Source organism: Cydia amplana, chromosome 5 (assembly GCF_948474715.1).
Source record: "Cydia amplana chromosome 5, ilCydAmpl1.1, whole genome shotgun sequence".
Lineage (NCBI taxonomy): Eukaryota > Metazoa > Arthropoda > Insecta > Lepidoptera > Tortricidae > Cydia > Cydia amplana.
The window spans coordinates 14,613,285-14,632,341 of NC_086073.1; the positions used below are offsets into that span (position 1 = coordinate 14,613,285).

General features: G+C 36.1%; 2 protein-coding genes across 2 annotated transcripts; one reads left to right on the top strand and one right to left on the bottom strand.

Moving 5' to 3' along the window:
- Positions 1-122: 122 nt before the first annotated feature.
- On the bottom strand, positions 123-6,808 carry LOC134648117 (Golgi apparatus protein 1). The gene is made up of 7 exons (XM_063502587.1): positions 5,850-6,808; positions 3,331-5,027; positions 2,973-3,120; positions 2,091-2,317; positions 1,354-1,537; positions 819-925; positions 123-337 (listed from the first exon to the last, which is right to left on the bottom strand). The coding sequence occupies exons 1-7, from the start codon at positions 6,610-6,612 to the stop codon at positions 176-178; spliced, it is 3,288 nt and encodes a 1,095-aa protein (XP_063358657.1). The 5' UTR covers positions 6,613-6,808; the 3' UTR covers positions 123-175.
- A 2,265-nt stretch (positions 6,809-9,073) lies between these two features.
- LOC134648375 (transmembrane protein 18) lies at positions 9,074-18,409 on the top strand. Its single transcript, XM_063502903.1, has 4 exons — positions 9,074-9,253; positions 9,619-9,736; positions 11,564-11,712; positions 18,169-18,409. Exons 1-4 carry the CDS (start codon positions 9,197-9,199, stop codon positions 18,286-18,288), a joined length of 444 nt encoding a protein of 147 aa, XP_063358973.1. The 5' UTR covers positions 9,074-9,196; the 3' UTR covers positions 18,289-18,409.
- Positions 18,410-19,057: the final 648 nt, after the last annotated feature.

Here is a 19,057-nt window from a genome sequence, read left to right on the forward strand (position 1 = left end):
ATATTAGTCAGGAAGCATTGCTGTTACCATATACCATAACTAAGTCCCTGAGAATGGCAAAAATTAATAAGTTTTTGTATGCTTCATTTCATTCGTTTTAAAAATCGAAATAAATAAATCCATTTTATTAAAGACTAATAAAGTATTTATTTGTTCGTAATTTTACCTACTTAATCTATTTTTTCTTAACATACATAGCCCGTCTTGACATGCGTCCGCAGTATAGACCGAATATAAAGATGAGGCCAACTGTGGAGATACCAATGACTAGGAAGTATTTCTTTGCTGGAGAAGATGACATTTCATTTAAAACATCACCCAGATTTTCCAATCTAGCCTGAAAACGAAAAATATTAAAAATCAACATTAATCAATTATTTTTGATAGGTACAGCAGGCCTGGCACAGGAAAGGAACTACAGTATCTCGCCCGCGAGATAGATTGCCTGTCTTTTTCTACATGTATTAATTAAAGAAGGACGGGTAGTCTTATCTCGCGGCCGAGATACTGTCCCGCCAATTATGTGCTAGGCATAGAGAAAAAAATACATAAATTGCTCCCTCCATACATCAGTTTTAGTACCAAAAAGACTATTAGCATCTAGCATCGAGTAGCGGAATTATCAGTACTGCTACTTGACAATAGATGTAGCAGTACTGATAGTTCCGCTAATCGATGCTAGATGTAGACACTGAAATTAATAGTCTTAACTGATGTATGGAGTGAGCACTCTTGTCTTACTATATTTCTCTATGGTGCTAGGCCTGCTACTGTACCTATCAGCTAAAACAAATCAAGGTTAAATATACAATACTTACAGCACTAACGTGTTTATACATTTCCAATCTATTTGTCAATTCTTTTTTACATTCGTCCTCTAGTTTTCGGCTGTCGTCGTTGAGTATTATTTTCAAACATTTTAGGCCTGAAACAATAATGCATTTTACTCTTTACGTGCCTACTTTAACAGCCAGGTCTACACAGAGCGAGTATACGCGCAAGGCAATTACTGCCTTGAATTGGCTATATATATAATATATAATATCATTTATTGTCAGGCAACTAAGGCCCATAGATACATACCTTACAAACTAACATACATACAATAATAATAATCTTACAAGCTAAAAATTATTTCGGCGACACTGAGGTTTTCTGCTGTGTCGCATGTTCCGGTGTAGGATTTGGCTATGGATGAGGTCTTGTTTTCTCAATTGGCAGAGCGCTGGAGTGTCGATCCAGAGGCCGTGAACGGCGCAGGATCGGGAAAAGTGGTGTGCTCTCGTTTCAGAGGCCAAGACCCTCTTTGGGTTGCCCGTTGCTGAGCCATATTAGTTAGTTAATATTACTTACGTCTCCCATCGCCATGTTCCAGATCCTTGCAGTACTTCAGTAAGTCGAAAGTGCAAGCGCGCTCCAATAATGGATCGGCATTGATGTCCACCTTCCTGTCTTCAATTATTTGAGCCACTTCGTGGGCACACGCCGGGGAGACTATTTTGTTGTTCACTAGAGCATTTTTGAGACACTCTTCTACCTGAAATGAATGATAAATATGTTTACAGCCTATGACAATACTGTTTACTGAAAAGTAAGCACTTAGCTAATACCATGGAGCTTATCCACAGCTTGTCAATATTTATTGCATGATATCTCTCATCAATATATTCTGAAAACGTGATTTGTACGCATCAAGCAGCAATGAAAATAGGCACACCCACATATTTTAATCTACTTTATAACAATCATTAATAATTGTTGCATGTCTCTGGAAAGCAGTATATGTTTATGTTATGCTGTGTGACTTTTTTTTCTGATTATTTTAGGCGAGTATTTAACAAAAAAAACCGTAAAAAATATTTTTAAATGTTTGTGTACACACATCAGTCATATAACGCAGTGGCGGATTTGCAGTCTTTGCCACCCTAGGCCCCAGGTCCTTTCTCAGCAGTCAGCACCCATCATATTGACTACATTTTGAGTTATTTCTTGTTATCGTCAGCAATTTTTTTTTTCACAACTTGCCGACTCTAATATCTCGCCTTACAGCAAATTAACCGTTTTATTTCAAAATCATAATAATTTCTTACCTGTCCATCGGATTTCGTGATCGAATCATTAGGCACGGCGCATATCGTCTGTATCTCAGCATTGCACAGCTTGCCAAGCAGAGGGTTAAGTCTGTAGTTCAAGGCTTGTTCCTTGAGTATGTTCGTCAGCTCATTCTCACAGCCGCTCGACAGTTTAGACTGCCGGAACTTCTCTGTCAGACAATCTAGTACTTTTCCTTGGAGTTCAACGTCTTGAGGTTCATTCTCTGTAACAAGTCCAACAAAATTTAGCAGTGATTTCGTGCACAAAATAAGTTAACTGAAACCATATTTAAGGCATAGGCCGAATGTTCGGTGACGGCCAATACTAGAGCAAAACCGAACCTTCAGTTCTAAGGGGCTACCGCGAAAACCGAAATTCGCAAATTTTACTCCAATGATGAAGGCTTAATTAGAGTGAAAAAGAAAAATGCCCGAAATTTGCGGTTATAGCCCTGTTTGTATCGGCAAAAATCCGGTTTCGGTCAGAAACTAGCTGAAACCCACGGTAGCAATCGACCACACTGTTAACCAACAATTATAAACCTTATTGGCAAGACATAAGATTCACCGATGGTGAATTAAGTGTTGTAGGTACATTAAACAATGCGAATGTGAGTCATAAATAAATTTCTATTGTTTCTAAGCAAAATTTGAAGTGAAAATATTTCTTACGTAAGGAATGTGTAACTTTGATGAAGGAGTTTAGTGGTTTTCCGGACCAGATGCAATCAAGGGTGCTTTAGGTGATTTTGTAATTCTTTAAAGTTCATTTACAAGAATTTCGGCCCCTGAAATGATCATCAATCGCCTTGATCAGACCTTGCCAAACTTATACCCCTATTTATCGGTCAGACCATTTGAGATTTTGTTTTTACTTACCAACAATACTTGAACAATGTTTTTTAATATCCATGTCACAATTCTTCTGTAAGTTTATATTAAAACGATAATCCGTATTTTGTTCTATCATCCTGTTTACTATAACCACTTTACAACTTTCCGCGAAGTCTGATTTGTCATGATGTGCCTGAAATTATAAAAAAAGTATTTAACCTCTGACCGCCAAAGACGTCAAATGACGCGCGCGGGTACAGCCCAATATCAACCTTTAGGCATACCAAACAAGGTTCACGATGACGCGCCGCTACAATAGGTGTGGCGTTCAAAAGATTAATGCAATAGTTAAAAAAAAACATTTGGAAATTCCCAAAGTCAGTCAGTAAAGTTTAGAACATACCTTCAAACATTCAAATATGTTGGCAGGATCCGTATTGTGGCAGTATAAATCTATCATATTGTTACATGTATTGATTAAATGGTAATCAACTGCGTTATCAGTGAATTCCTGTTTGCGAACTACAAATATAGCTTTCCTACAACTATCAGATAGTTTCCCAGTAGCTGTTTGTAAACATTCTAATGCAGCGGACTCTGCATGAGCTACATTTGGACAGTATTCTTGTAAATCTGTTTTACAAGCTTCCTTCAGCTCTGGGTCCAAATCAATGCTTTCTTTCTGTTGAAACAACTGACTCCTTAGCTGCTGGCGACATTCCTTAAATATTGTGTGTTTTCTTCTGTTAATAGTATCATTCCTAACAATCTCACTCAAGCATGTCACGACCTGAATTTTAGTTTGTGCTTTTGGACAGTACCTGAGAACATATGACTTGCAAGCATTTTTGAACTTTCTTGTAAATCTGTAGTTTCTGAGAGATATCAACTGCTCGTGATCAATTGCCGCTTTGCATTTTAGGTTGCTTTTAATTTCTGGATCATTTTTGTGACTTATCAAACATTCTAATACTTCATCTTCTGCCTTTTTAGTCTTAAGCTCAGAGGAGCAAAGCCTCTCTATAGGAACTCTACAGTTAGTGCTAACCACTGTGTTTAACTCTATGTGCCCACTTTGGGTCTCAGTAAAATTAGTAACAGCCTCTTTACATTTAGCAGATAAATCTTTAATCTTTCTCTGCAAGCAAGCAATTTCTTCTCCTTTGCCTGTGTAACCTATACATAAATTAGTTAGATCATCTATACAGTAATCTTCTATTTCTGGAAGTAAATCTACACTCACTGCCCTTTGTCTCATTACTCTCCTTACTTGTTGTACACAGGCTGGTTTTATTTTGTCTCTTAAATCTGGATCATAAGCAAAATTGTAAAGGCATGGTAAAACTGCAGGATCTTTCTCAGACTGGTGTTCAGTAGCATCAGCCCATTTAAGCGTTGCTCTACATTGCATGACAGCATCATATTTACATGCCTTATATAATTGAGGATCTAGTTTAAAATCTCTTGATATGAAGTATTGAATTTGCATTATGGCTGCCTCACAGTCGCTGCTCATGACTGCTGTGCCAAGTTTTTCCATGAGACATGACATGACCCTGCCATTGCCACCAGTGACTTCTTGGCACGCTCTGTCTACTACAGGCTTGCAGGCTTTGCGCAAAATAGGATCAACTCGCCAGTCTTCCCCTGGGTCGGCCTCTTGGACCAGTGCCTGTAAAGACTTGTGACAAGCTACGCTGATTCGTTTTTCCTTTCTCTTCCTAGGTCTTGCATGATCCATCAGACAGTGAAGTGTTTTGCCTCCAGCTTCTACTCCTCGGCAGAGCGTAGTTATATCATTGGCACAGTCATGCATCAGTTCTGGTGATAGTCTGTAGTCGTCCATGAGCATTTTCCTGTGGTCAATCATTTCTGCTGAGCATTCTGGAGCGAGCTTATTAGTATCAGTCCTTGATACATTTTCTAAACATAAAAGTATTTGTGCAAGCCTCACATCCTTATCATCGACTACTCCTTTGCGACAATGATATTTCCTTATGTCTTCCTTACATGATCTGACAAGACCCTTACTAGCTTTATAGTTCATTACCATACTTCTTTGGTCATAGAAAAGTTGGTCTTGGCACCTTTTAGTCATTGCTGAAAATAAAATGATATATTTTATAATTACTACTGTAAAATCTATTCTGCTCAAAATGGAATGTATGAAGGCTAGTAACAATCTAGTTTGCATTGCAACAAAACCTCTTAATGAATTAATTGGCATTCATTATTTTGCATATACATTATAATATATGGTGATGATTATTGCTATGCATTACTTTAACTTCCTTTCTTATTTCCTAGAAAATATGTGGTGACTTCCTGTACAAAGAGCAATTTTAGTACCAGCTATTGTGTCAACACATTCACAGCCAAAGGTGTCTTAGCAATGACCATACTCCCAAATCAAAATTATCCAAGTTCCATGGCAGATATAGTAGTCGCCACCAGATATATCAGAGCAGCCAAGGTGCTCACAAATATCTGAATACTCCTTTGTAAGGAGTGTGTGTTCAGATATTTTTGAACACCTCTACCACTCCGATATATCTGATGGTTACTATACATGTTTGATCTGTTATTAAGCTAGTTTTCTTGTTGTATATTTATTTTATTGCTGGAACAATGGTAGCTGTTTAAAGACCCTACTGCAAATAACAGGTGGTGATATTGATAAACTATGTATCCATTGGCTGTTTGGATCTAAGGTGTATTCGGGTTAAATAATGAAAATGGACTCTGTTAGGATAGAATTACAGGTGACTTTTGAAATAACACAAATATATTATTTGAGAAATGATAAGCAAAATAATTTCTAGGAAACATATACTACAGAATTTTTTTAATATTCCCAGTTAAATCTTATAAGAATGCAAAACATTCAATAATGTTAACAAATTACAAGTAATAAAAACTTACCATTCTCATATTTATGCCGAACAAGACATTTGTACATCAACCATGATCCCGGGACTTCATCTGGGCAGAAAGTCTTGTGATCCAAGTTACAAGCCACAAACACTATCTTATCCATTTGAAGAGTACTATATTTCAACTCTTTCAATGCAGTGATTTCAGTACTGCACTCTGGCTTTAAAGTCCCCTTAGTCTCAAGACATTTCAGTGTCTGACTCTGTGAAAGACTTCTAAAATCTGGCGGGATTCTACCACAGGTATAGGCCTGGATATCATCATTACAGGCCTTTAAAAAACTGTCAATTATTTGCCAATCATTAAAAATCATTGACTCTATTTTATTTATCATTCTCCAACAACTTCTGTTTTTTACGCTTGCCTTTTTCTTGAGCACACAATCTATAGCAACTTCGGGAGGATTCAAGCAATCCATTATTAGTAATTCGTCTTGACATGGTTGTTTCAGCTTATAATTAATGTATGTGTTGTCAATGAGCTCTGCCTGATGAGCCCACACTTGATGTTGGCACGTGGATAACGCTTGTGTCTTGTTGTTGCGGGCTGTGGTCAAAGCACAAGATAATATAGCCAGATCATCTTCCAATTGTGCGCACTGCTGTTCAAATAACCCACAGCCACTTAAATCCAAGGTATATCTCCCCTTGGGACGTTTCAGGTCACCTGGCAGTTGTGCACATTCTGTATTGCTTATTAAATAAGCTGTTAATATCCATAACAGCTTTAATATTACAACATTTGTTAACATTTCGATACCGGCTAAGTAGTTTACAGGAGCGCTGTAAAACGCCAGTATAGTGTCATAATTTAAATGCCTACACTGTTAATATCTTACCCCTAAGTACAATTACTCTTTATAATGATTACAACATTGAAATATGATATTTAAGTGAACAACGCACGCGATTTTGCAAACAACACAGCCCGACATAAAATAAATTTATTATTTATATATTTATGCATAGATAACACAATATACAGACTGAGTGGTCGTTCCAAGTTGATGAGTGCTTAAGCCCTTGCTACACGGTCACCGACAAGCCCCCAGACCGCGTGGCCTTGGTCCGTCCCGGACCGTGTAGACAGTTGTTTACAACAAAATTTGACCAAAACTGACCAAGGACAGACCAAGGTCAGACGGTTAGAAGGCTTGTCGGCGACCGTGTAGCAAGGGCTTTAAAGCCCTTGCTACACGGTCGCCGACAAGCCCCCAGACCGCGTGGCCTTGGTCCGTCCCGGACCGTGTAGACAGTTGTTTCCAACAAAATTAGACCAAAACTGACCAAGGGCAGACCAAGGTCAGACGGTTAGAAGGCTTGTTGGCTTAAGCCCTTGCTACACGGTCGCCGACAAGCCTTCTAACCGTCTGACCTTGGTCAGTTTTGGTAAAATTTTGTTGGAAACAACTGTCTAGAGGTCTACACGGTCCGGGACGGACCAAGGCCACGCGGTCTAAAGGCTTGTCGACGACCGTGTAGCAAGGGCTTTAGCTTGGCCACAGACGTTCGAAATTTTCCGTACGGAACATCCTTCTATGGTAGAGTTAGACCAAGAAAAGTCTGCAGCGATTTTGATAGCCTCGCAGTGCAAGTGTTATTTACACGTCATAAATTCATAGAAGTTTGACGTTTAAAATGACACTTGCACTGCGTGGGCTATCAAAATCGCTGCAGACTTTTCTCGGTCTGACTCTACGGAATAACTTGTGCAAACGAGACAGCGCTATGCATTTGTAGCGACATCCCGTTCCCACCTGTCATTTCATAAAAGAAAAAGGAAACCGAATGAAAATTTCGAACGTGTGCGGCGAGGGTTATATACTGGGTCAACCAAATCTTGTCAGTAAATAGGAACAAAAAAAACTATACTCATCCTTTTCTTTTGGGTGCTAGTCAAAGAGTAGTATAATATATATATGGTGCTAGTACTAGTGTTAGACAAAGATAGTATGATTCTCTCTGTCTATGTTTGAAATCAAACAGACCTTTGACACACTATACTTTGGCACACCCACTTTGTTAGTAAAAAAGGCGGCAAAAAAAATTTGGCACGAAGGGTTGACTTTGACTTTCCATAGAAAAATTGAATTATATAGATGGTCAAGCAGATCTTGTCAGAAGAAAATGGGCGGCAAATTTTAAAAATGCACGGGCGAAGGGATATCGTCCCATACAAAATTTGAATTTCGCGCCTTTTTCTACTGACAAGATCTGCTTGACCAGCTATAGATGGTATATGTGCCTTTTTAGGGTTCCGTAGCCAAATGGCAAAAAACGGAACCCTTATAGATTCGTCATGTCTGTCTGTCTGTCTGTCCGTCTGTCCGTCTGTCTGTCCGTCCGTATGTCACAGCCACTTTTCTCCGAAACTATAAGAACTATACTGTTGAAACTTGGTAAGTAGATGTATTCTGTGAACCGCATTAAGATTTTCACACAAAAATAGAAAAACAACAATAAATTTTTGGGGTTCCCCATACTTCGAACTGAAACTCAAAAAATTTTTTTTCATCAAACCCATACGTGTGGGGTATCTATGGATAGGTCTTCAAAAATGATATTGAGGTTTCTAATATCATTTTTTTCTAAACTGAATAGTTTGCGCGAGAGACACTTCCAAAGTGGTAAAATGTGTGTCCCCCCCCCTGTAACTTCTAAAATAAGAGAATGATAAAACTAAAAAAAATATATGATGTACATTACCATGTAAACTTCCACCGAAAATTGGTTTGAACGAGATCTAGTAAGTAGTTTTTTTTTTATACGTCATAAATCGCCTAAATACGGAACCCTTCATGGGCGAGTCCGACTCGCACTTGGCCGCTTTTTCTAATACGGCTAGGCACGCACGAGCAACTCTTATCTCTGCACCTTTTTTTGTCTCTGTCGTACTTTCATTCTACCCATCATATCCATAGACTTGATGTGAGAGATAAAATATAGTTTGTCAAAGGACTTTCTCATTTCAAACATAGACAGAGAGAATCATACTTTCTCTTACACTTACTCATCTTTGTCTTACACTAGTACTAGCACCCAAAAGAAAAGGATGACTATAGTTTTCCTGGTTCTTACTAACTGACAATTTGGTTTGACCAAATATAGTTGCTCGTGTGTGCCTAGCCTAATACACAAAATTTATTTTGATATTTATATGATCCTAATTACGAGCACACCCTTAATATTAGTTTATTTGTGTTTATCTGTGGATTCAAATGTCACTTACTATTCCATAATTCATACAGCTATTTTATTTTATTTTGTTGTGTGGCTAAAATCGGTGGACAAAAGTAGTATTTTAATTAGTAAGAACAATAATCTACTTTTTCAGTTATGGAAGGTTTTATTGAAGTGAATGAAATATCTGATTTCGTTTCATATATCCGCAGTGTAAGTATTAGACCTTGATACCCCAATATATCTGTTTTTTACCTCTTTCTGCTGTAATTCTGATTATAAAGATTCTGCGTATGTGTTGGGAGGCGTAAACACCGTGAAACTTGTCCAAAAAAATATTAGTGCTTAGGAATTTAGGTTGGATCTAAACATAGTTTCAGGCAGAATTTTAGGCAGATAGGTATTGAACCGAAACCGACATGTATTTATACGCAATACTACTGTATATTGTCATACAACATTAAGATTAAAGTACAGGCATTCATGAATTATAATTATACACATGTAACTGAACTGTCAATGTATACATGTCTGCATAGATTCAATACTATACTAAGTACTACATATTATTCTTTCAGATTGAATGGCGTGATCCGTGGCTGATAGCTTTACTATCATTTCACATTCTGGTAACATTTATGTGCTTCTCTACAAGGAATTATGGGAACTTTCAAGTTATGCTGTTTATAACATTATGTAAGTTAATTTTCCTTTTCTTTACATTTGACATTAAAATTAGACTAGATTATTGCTATACTAATGTATTGTGGGTGGTGATCAAAAATCGTGAGGTCAAACCTTGGTTGTGCTGTATAGAGTAGAAACTTTTTTTTATAAATGTAAAAAGATTATTAAAATATTGGTCAGGAATCAGGATCCTTATCTTAAACAGACAAGAGATTAAAAACATAATAAAACAGAATGATTGCACCTCTGCATGTACCTACATCAACTATCTCAATAGCTATTATTGTAAATTACAATATATTAACAGGTCACAATAACTGGTAGTTAATTATTATCAAATGGTTTCTTGTCATCCTGACCAGAAAGTTTGTCCACCTTGTTTAGGGTGTTTCTATGCTATAATTTTAATTGTCTAGAGCAGCATTTCCCAAACTATGGGTTGCGGTGGGTGGGTCACGAGCGAATATTATATGCATATAAATGCTGAATGGAAAAACTGTTCAGGTGGGTTGCAGCCCAGTAAACTTTGGGAATCCCTGGTCTAGAGACTTGACCATTATCACCAAATTATTGAGCAGAAAAGTATGTCATGTTACAGATTATATTCATTTGTTTTTCATCAATATATTCAAGCCATTTGCTGATAAATGATTGATTGAATTTTATAACAGTTTACAAAGTTGAATTCATTAATTATTATGCTTGTGCTACCTACTAGTCTACCAACATACTGAATGGATTTTTAATACACTAGTATGGCCTGCTATGTGAAAACGATCGTAAAATGCCTGCCTTAACTATTTAATTTATGATAATTGTTTATCCACCAATTCTAGAAAAAATGTGGAAATGATCTTATATGATAAAAAGTGGTAAAAAGCTTTTAGGAGGCCAACTAAGAAGGGTATATTTGGAATGTTTAAGGTGTCCAAATGTTACTTAAGACTTTTTACTACAATTCGGACATCTAACAAACTATAATAAAATTATAAGGTGTATTTGGGTAATTTCCGAAATTGGGTAATCCCACAAGTCATAAAAAAATTACACATAAACCTTCCTCTTGAATCATTCCATCTATTAAAAAAAACCGCATTAAAATCCGTTGCGTAGTTTTAAAATCTACGCATACAGACAGACAGACAGTGGGAAGCGACTTTGTTTTATACTATGTAGTGATAATTTTTACCTCACTGCTCTTAACTTAGTAATGACATGTTACATACATGTAGGTACTATGTTATTATTTTCTACAAGGTCTTGGGTAATTCTGCGTGTCATTGGCTGAATAATGAGCCGTATTTTAAATGACGGCTTGCATAATAAACTAGTTATGGGCATTTAAATTGCAAATCCATAAGGTAAAAGTAACTTAAGGTTTGGGAAAGGATACATGGTTTTAAAATACCTACAGGAGATGTCACGTTTTATGGTTCTCATCCTCGACAATCATGAATATCGTAACGATTAATCGACATTCAATGGTATTAACACAAAAAATGCCAGCATGGGGTAAGTCTGGCGAATTTAAATAAAATTTGAGAGTATCTATTTAGGTATCAGTTTATTGTTGTCGAAACTAACTGCATTACTCCTAAGTTTTCCAAGTCCAATCTCAGAGGGTCTACCGTCAAAATCGAAAAACGTTATCTGCCTTTTAGGCCAATCAAATTAGATCCATAAAAGGCATTTCGAGGAATTAATTAATTTCCAGTTAGCTGGAAATCGTTTTAATACCTTCATTTGGTCCTGAATGTGTAATCCGAGTTTGCGTAATCCCAGGAGGCTTGGATTCAAAATGTCCTGAATGTTACACTTCGCTTTTTTCTTTTCCAGTACTTCTCGTCTATTTCTCGGAGAGTATAAACGAGGTGGCAGCAAGGAATTGGGCCCTGTTCTCCAGACAGCAGTATTTTGACAGCAAAGGATTGTTCATATCAGTGGTGTTCTCCATCCCGATATTGCTGAATTGCATGATTATGGTGGTGAGTAGACAAACCCCAAGCCATCATCTACGTAACCATAATGTACCACAAGTATTTTTATGACCAAGTGTTGTGGGACTTTCATATATATATTTTTTTAACTTAATCAAAACTTTTTTAGAAACTTTCAAGTTGTTAAATACACCTATAATGATGTGCCACGTGTTGATTAGTTAGTTTGTACGGGAAGAGAAGATTCGTAGAATGTATTGTACCTATTATACTTACTTTACTCTTTGATGTACTTATTGGATGCCATACCACGACGTCCAAGACTCTTTCCGCACAGACTCTAGTTACATGTAGCGTAAATTAATTTTCTTCAAAAGTCAAAACCCTTATCATCACACTTAGGTACTTTTTATGGACTGTTAAAAATAATACAGGCACACTTATTTTTTTTGTACATATTTCATACATTTCGTTTTATAGCTATAGCGGCTATAAAATGATTATTTTTTTTTTTATTTTTTTTTTATTTTTTTTTAAGGTTCACCAACAGTTATTACATTGAGGCTTAAGTACATCAATACAAACTTAAATAACATGCTGAATGTATAACTAATTACTGGTAAACACCACATGCAAAAATTAAAAAAGCAAATTCAACAACAAAGCCACATTTGAACACCTTATTACTATAGAATAAGGAGCAAAGCGCAACCACGATGTAGACTGGTTAAGTAGGTATATAACTAAATATGGAATTAAAACTAAATATACTAACTACTAATGAATAAATTTCTAATTTTTGTCAGAGAGTCAAAGTGAACATCAAACCTGTTACTATATCTATTGAGTAAATTGCTCAAGCGTGGTACTGGGGAGTTTGACCCTAACACAGTTCGGCGCTGAGGGCGAGACATTGGTTTGATAGCAAAACGCGGTATTCTTCTAGGTACAGAGAAACGAAAGCTACTCAAGAGTTGTGGACAATCTATACTGTTTCTTATAAGCTTAGTGAGAAATTTTAAATCTAGTAAATCTCTACGGTTCTCAAGAGATAACATTTTAAAAAGTTTTAACCTATCCTTATAAGAGAAAGATCTTTTCGCAAGACCTACCGATCGAGCAAGGTGCCACATAAATCTTTTTTGCAATCTTTCAATCCGAAGACAATGAGTTGCATAATGTGGTCGCCAGACGATACTACCATACTCTAGGTGACTACATACTAGACTATAATAGAGAAGTTTTTTGGTTTGTATCCTACGAAATACCTTTCCATTTCTTATGACGAATCCTAACATACATGAAGCTTTTTTTACTATTGCATCGATGTGAGGAACGAATGTAAGTTTTGTATCAAAGATAATTCCTAGGTCACGTATGGTTTGCACTTTAGGAAGACATTCACCAGCGATATGATATGACGAAGAAACTATATTGATCTTACGAGTAAAACTAATAGAGGAGCATTTTTTGGCATTAAGAGACATACCATTTTCTGAACACCATTTACTAAGCCTTTCAATGTCATCCTGGAGAAGGGCGACATCGGAAGGACAAGTTACCACTCTAGCAAATTTGAGATCGTCTGCATACATGAACGGGATGGAGTGATGAAATTGGGCGGGCAAATCATTAATAAATATATTGAATAATATAGGACCAAGGTGGGAGCCTTGTGGAACACCTGAAGGGATATTATAAGTCTGAGAAGAGAAACCATTAATAACTACATAAAATGATCGATTATGGAGATATGACTCAATCCATTTTAGTAAAGGACCCGTGACGCCGTAGGAAGAAAGCTTCTGAATCAAGACCATATGAGAAACTCGGTCAAATGCCTTGCTAAAGTCGGTATAGATGACGTCGATCTGCTTATTAATATCAACAGCCTTAGTGACAAGCTCAGAGAAGGAGGCAAGATTGGTGAAAGTTGACCGCGCAGGGACAAAACCATGTTGGTGTTCAGTTATATACTGTTTGAAGTGACATTGAATAAAAGGACAGATAAGGGATTCGAAGATTTTGGCAAAAGTAGAAAGTATAGATATAGGTCTATAATTCTTTACTACACTAATATCCTCGGCCTTGTGTATTGGGATAACTTTAGCCCTTTTCCATATATCTGGAAAAATACCAGTTACAAGCGATTCACGATAAATAATATATAACGGATAAGATAATGTTTTTGAGCAATTAGATATAAAAAATGGGGGGATGCCGTCAGGGCCAGCCCCTTTAGCAGCATCAAGGTGTTTCAGTTTTTTATTGATCGAGTCAAGATTTAATGTTACGTTATTAAGACATTCAGATGATCTTATGACACCGGCCATATTAAAGTTATTGCTGTCATCCTCCCTGTAAACTGATGAAAAGTATTGAGCAAATAAATTACAAATCTCTGATCCTTCCGAGCTTACAGTAACCCCATCTGTCATCGAAGCAGGAAAGCTACTCACACCTCCTCGTTTTGCTTTTATGAAGGACCAGAAATATTTTGGATTATTATGTATATTATTCTCAACGTGAGAAATATAAGAATTATAGCAAGAGATTGCATAAGTGTCACATCTTTTTCTTAGTAACTTAAATTCAATTAGGTCTCGCGGATTATTAAATTTTTTGTAACGTTTTCTTGCTTTATTTTTTTCTTTTAATAGTTTTATAAGAGTACGATTAAACCAAATTGGATATGTATTCGAATGTTTTTTTTTAGAAAAAGGGACCAGTAACATAATTGCATCGTTAAGTACTTTATAGAACGTTGATACCATTTCATTAACATCGTCACATTGTCCAAATAATTCATCCCAGTTTTGACGATCTAAATATTTATTTATGCTGTCATAATCAGCTTTACGAAAGTTTGGAATCAAATGAAGGTTGTTGCTCTTTAAACTATTGGTCTCGATTAAGGGAATAGTGATAACAATGGGCGGATGATGAGAGCCTGGATTGGAAAGAATATCACAAGCATTGGAAACAGATGTAGATATAATATCTGTCAAAACCAGGTCGAGTGTTTTGCCGAAATTATTAAGAATGCCATTACTCTGAACAAGGTTATTTAGATTTGCAAAATCGATTAGCATCTCTTCTGTTAAGGACAAACTAACGTTAAGCGATTGCTGATTATTCGGTTGTGCCCAGTTTATGCGTCCTAGATTAAAGTCTCCTATAAGAATAGTCGAGCTATCAATTGACTCCATGACCTCATTACAGTTTGAGAGGAAATAGTCTAAGGTTGTTTTTACAACAGGTGGAGGTAAGTATACGGCACATAAGGCAATTTTAGTACTGGCACATGAGTTATGCATGGGGAGATCGAGAGTGACCCATAGATCTTCACAGTTTGTTTCCCAACTATACATTCTAACAGGCGCGAACCTTTTCAATATTGCTACAAGAACACCACCACCCTCCTTACAACTATGAAAGCCGGTTGACTCTCGATCCCTCCTGAATACAGTATAGCGGTCATCAAAAAGTTCATGTGACGAAACATTTTTGTTTAGCCAGGTTTCAGTCCAAACTATAACATCATAATTAGAACAACAGACATTGGTATAAATACTATGGGTTTTGGTCCTAAGACCACCTATGTTTTGATAATATATATTAATGTTCGAGAATTTTAAAATAGTTACAACAAATCAGCTTGCTAGGTATCTTAAACTATCTTATTTAAAGAGTCCATATCTCTAATCAGTATATATTCGGAAACGTCAGATTTTCTCACAAAGACGCGGCCTCCTCTCACCCAGACATGCTTATATCCCTTCTCCTTTGCTTTTATTCGAGTTGTCGCATGAAGTGCCTTGTTTGCGAGGCTCAAATGTTCCATAATGTATATCGGGGATTTCTCACCCACAAATCCCATGTGTGACGTGTTCAATTTTTCGGAAACAGGTTTAGATTTGTTGAAGTTAATCGCTGCAGCTAAGAATGAGTCTCGAAGTCTGGGTGTATTAAATTGCACAATAATGGATTTAGGTCGGTTATTGTTGTTATTTGACTTCATGACGCGCGTGCAGTGAGAGACGTCTACTTCTTTTACCTCGCTTTTTACAACCTTCCCTAAGTCCATAACAATTTTGATTAAATTTTCGTTACTTTTTTGGGGTACACACTGTATCTCGACGTTGCTGGCCCGACTCTGTTGTTCTAAGTAATTAAGACGGCCTGTCATATCTTGTAAGGTAGCTGACATTTTATTATTCTGGTCCTGCAGTTCCCTAATTCTTTTTTTATCTTCTTTGTTCTCTTTTTTTATATCCTCGTACTGAAGGTTCATAAAAGTTACAGAATCATTAATCCCCTTTATCTCATCTCGCATTGTTTTTAATTCTCTGTTTAAAATCGCCCCCATGCTCAACGTAAATTTTGCCATTAATATCTCAAATTGGTTCTCCATTACCTCCTCTACAATTGTACGTATGCCCTGTTCTGTAATCGGTGCCTCTGATACACCCGGTGGGGACTGTAATGCAGGTCTCTTTCCAGTGCGCACACAAGCGCTGGTGTTGAATCTTATCGGAGTTTGGTCGTCTTTTTTTACTTTAGACGTTGCTGCGCATATGGGGCATATCCAGTCAGTCAGTTCAGAAGACAAGTCAAGACCTAGGCATGTATAATGAAAGCCTTTCTTACACAGACCACATTGTACGAACTTTTCATTTGTGTCAGTCGATGGACAGCAGGCCCATTTCACAACTTGATTGGCCATAATTCAGTGTTAGTAGAATAGCGCGAAGAAAAAAGTTTTTTATTTTTATTTTCTTTAATATAAATCATGCACTGTTAAAAATAATACAGGCACACTTATTTTTTTTGTACATATTTCATACATTTCGTTTTATAGCTATAGCGGCTATAAAATGATTACTTCTTAATACCTACTTAATGTCAACGACATCTGGCACGCATACGCATATCGTAACATACAAACTAAATAGGTGCTTCATTAAACAATACGATAAGCTTAACACAATCTAATTCGTCATAAAAGTTTATACTTCACTCATTCATTTATTTAATTTTGTTTAATTAGGTACTAGTTATTTGTGACGTTTTCAATCAAAAGGGTACTTATTGTCGGTTGTCGATAAGGTTGATTTCAAATTGAAGTCACATGGAAATAGCGCCTTATCAGAGATGCGATTTATTTGAAATACTTCTATTTCAAATGCAAATACAAAATGCAAAATACCTATTTTGTATTTTGCATTTAAATGCCTTTTAGTAAAAAAAAACATTTTGTATTTTATTTGAAATACTTTTCGAGATGTATTTTGCATTTTTAATATTCATTTCAAAATGCAAAATACTTTGTGATTAAGTTCAGCCAACATTACCAGTCAAACAAAATGAAATGAACGAATGACGCTTGTATTGCCGAATTTGACCGATAGAGGCGCCTGCTAGCCTGGTATTGTTAAAAAGCGTAATAAATAAAAACTGATGTTTATTTTTTTGCACTTTTTAACAATACCAGTCCAGTCGTTATTAATAAAAGAAAAGTGTAATAATAATAAAATAAGAACTAGATGCACAATCAACCGAAATAAATGGCCACACAAGTCACAAAATGGAGCCATGGCCAAATGGCTCTCTTTTCGTTAGTCTAGTTTTTTACATTATTTTTTAAGTGAGTATTATTTCCTTTATTTATTTCTCTTCTTAGGTTGGTTTTTTACAATATGTATATAAAATTAAAATATAAAAAAACCCACAAAAACAATATAAAAAATATTATAAACACATTATAAAAACCTAACCTAGGGTGCCGCCAGCAGCGGGGCAAGGCCCAAGCTGCCGGTGGTCAGGGCCGCAGAGAGAGGAACCGACGGACTATTATTAATAGGCTAACAGAATTTATTGATACGCGTACTGATAAATATGACCAAAATGTTATGCATAAGGTGCCATGTTATTAGACGTTTTTGTTCGGCTCGGCATTGTGTCTCTATTTCTCATGATAAATACCTAAACTAAATTAAATTATCTGAGATTTAGTCAAAAGGTATTTTATTTTGAAAAAGTATTTTGAAAATACCTATTTTGCATTTAGCATTTGAAATACAAAACGCAAAACTATTTGGTATTTTGCATTTGAAATAGTAAATCTGAAAAGTATTTTGCATTTTGTATTTAAATGCTTTTTTAAAACCATTTTGTACATCTCTGCGCCTTATTGACAACCGACAACAAGTAGTCTTTTGATAGTGATTGGCACTTTTGAGTTCGTTTTAAAACGACCATGTACACAGAACCTCCACCCTTGTCGCAACTTGTCACACTTTGTTGAGTGACATTTGACGGTTATTATTATAAATACTGGCGCAGGCATTCTGTTCAGAACTCTTTCAGAGTATTTTTTATTAAACAATGTACTGACATGTCTCTCCCTCCTTAACTTGTGACGTAATTCATAAATTTGTCAACTACGTATGAATCCATATAGGTCCCTTAAATATGTAATGATTCTTGAAATTTTTGTTTCAGGGTTCATGGCTATACCAATCAACGCAGATAATGACCAACATCAAGAAGGCACAGTTACGGCAGCGGCTGAAAGAGCTCAACATCAACAGAGAGCAACAGAAACACATCAAGTCAGACTAAATGATAACATACAGGTACCGGTAGGACACTAAATAGCAGATATTTTATCAAGCAAAAACTAGCGAGAAGATATCCTGGTCACGGCACCACATTTGTTGTAAGAATATTGAATAAAAAAGTTCTTAAAAAACAACTCTGGAAACGATTAAAGTACAATTTAGTTTTTGCAGTAGATAGAATATCGGCATTTTTGCAGGGATCGTGTGGAAACAGAGTACGATATCTTTAGTAATCTTGATCGAGTATCTACTACAAACAGTCGAGTATCTACTACTACATCTTTAAAGATCGGTCTAAAGCCCCGAATACTTATGATGTGGTATAACGTTGAATATAATATTCGATCACGTTACCAATGATATCGTTTGGCGTAAAAGAGTATAAATATTTTTGCCATTATCACTAATTAAATTTAGTGTAGAAAATGTGATCAAAATTTGGATAAGAAATGTTATTATAATTATTGGAGCAGGCATTCTGTTCAAATCAGTTTTTTCAGAGTATTATCCAGATATTGCTATAACTTCTTTTAATCTATTTATTAACTTTCTACCTACTGAATGGAATATAGACAAAGGAATATCTACGGCCCGGTTAGACCTAAAATTTATTTATGATCATCTATCTACTATAACAATATACTCGTAATTAACTTTCATCACATTTAGTTTTTACTATAGATTAAACAATCAGTTCAGTGGCACCATTCAACTAAAAACATAAGATTTAGTACACGTACATGTCATCTAAGTTGCCTAAATTTCAAATA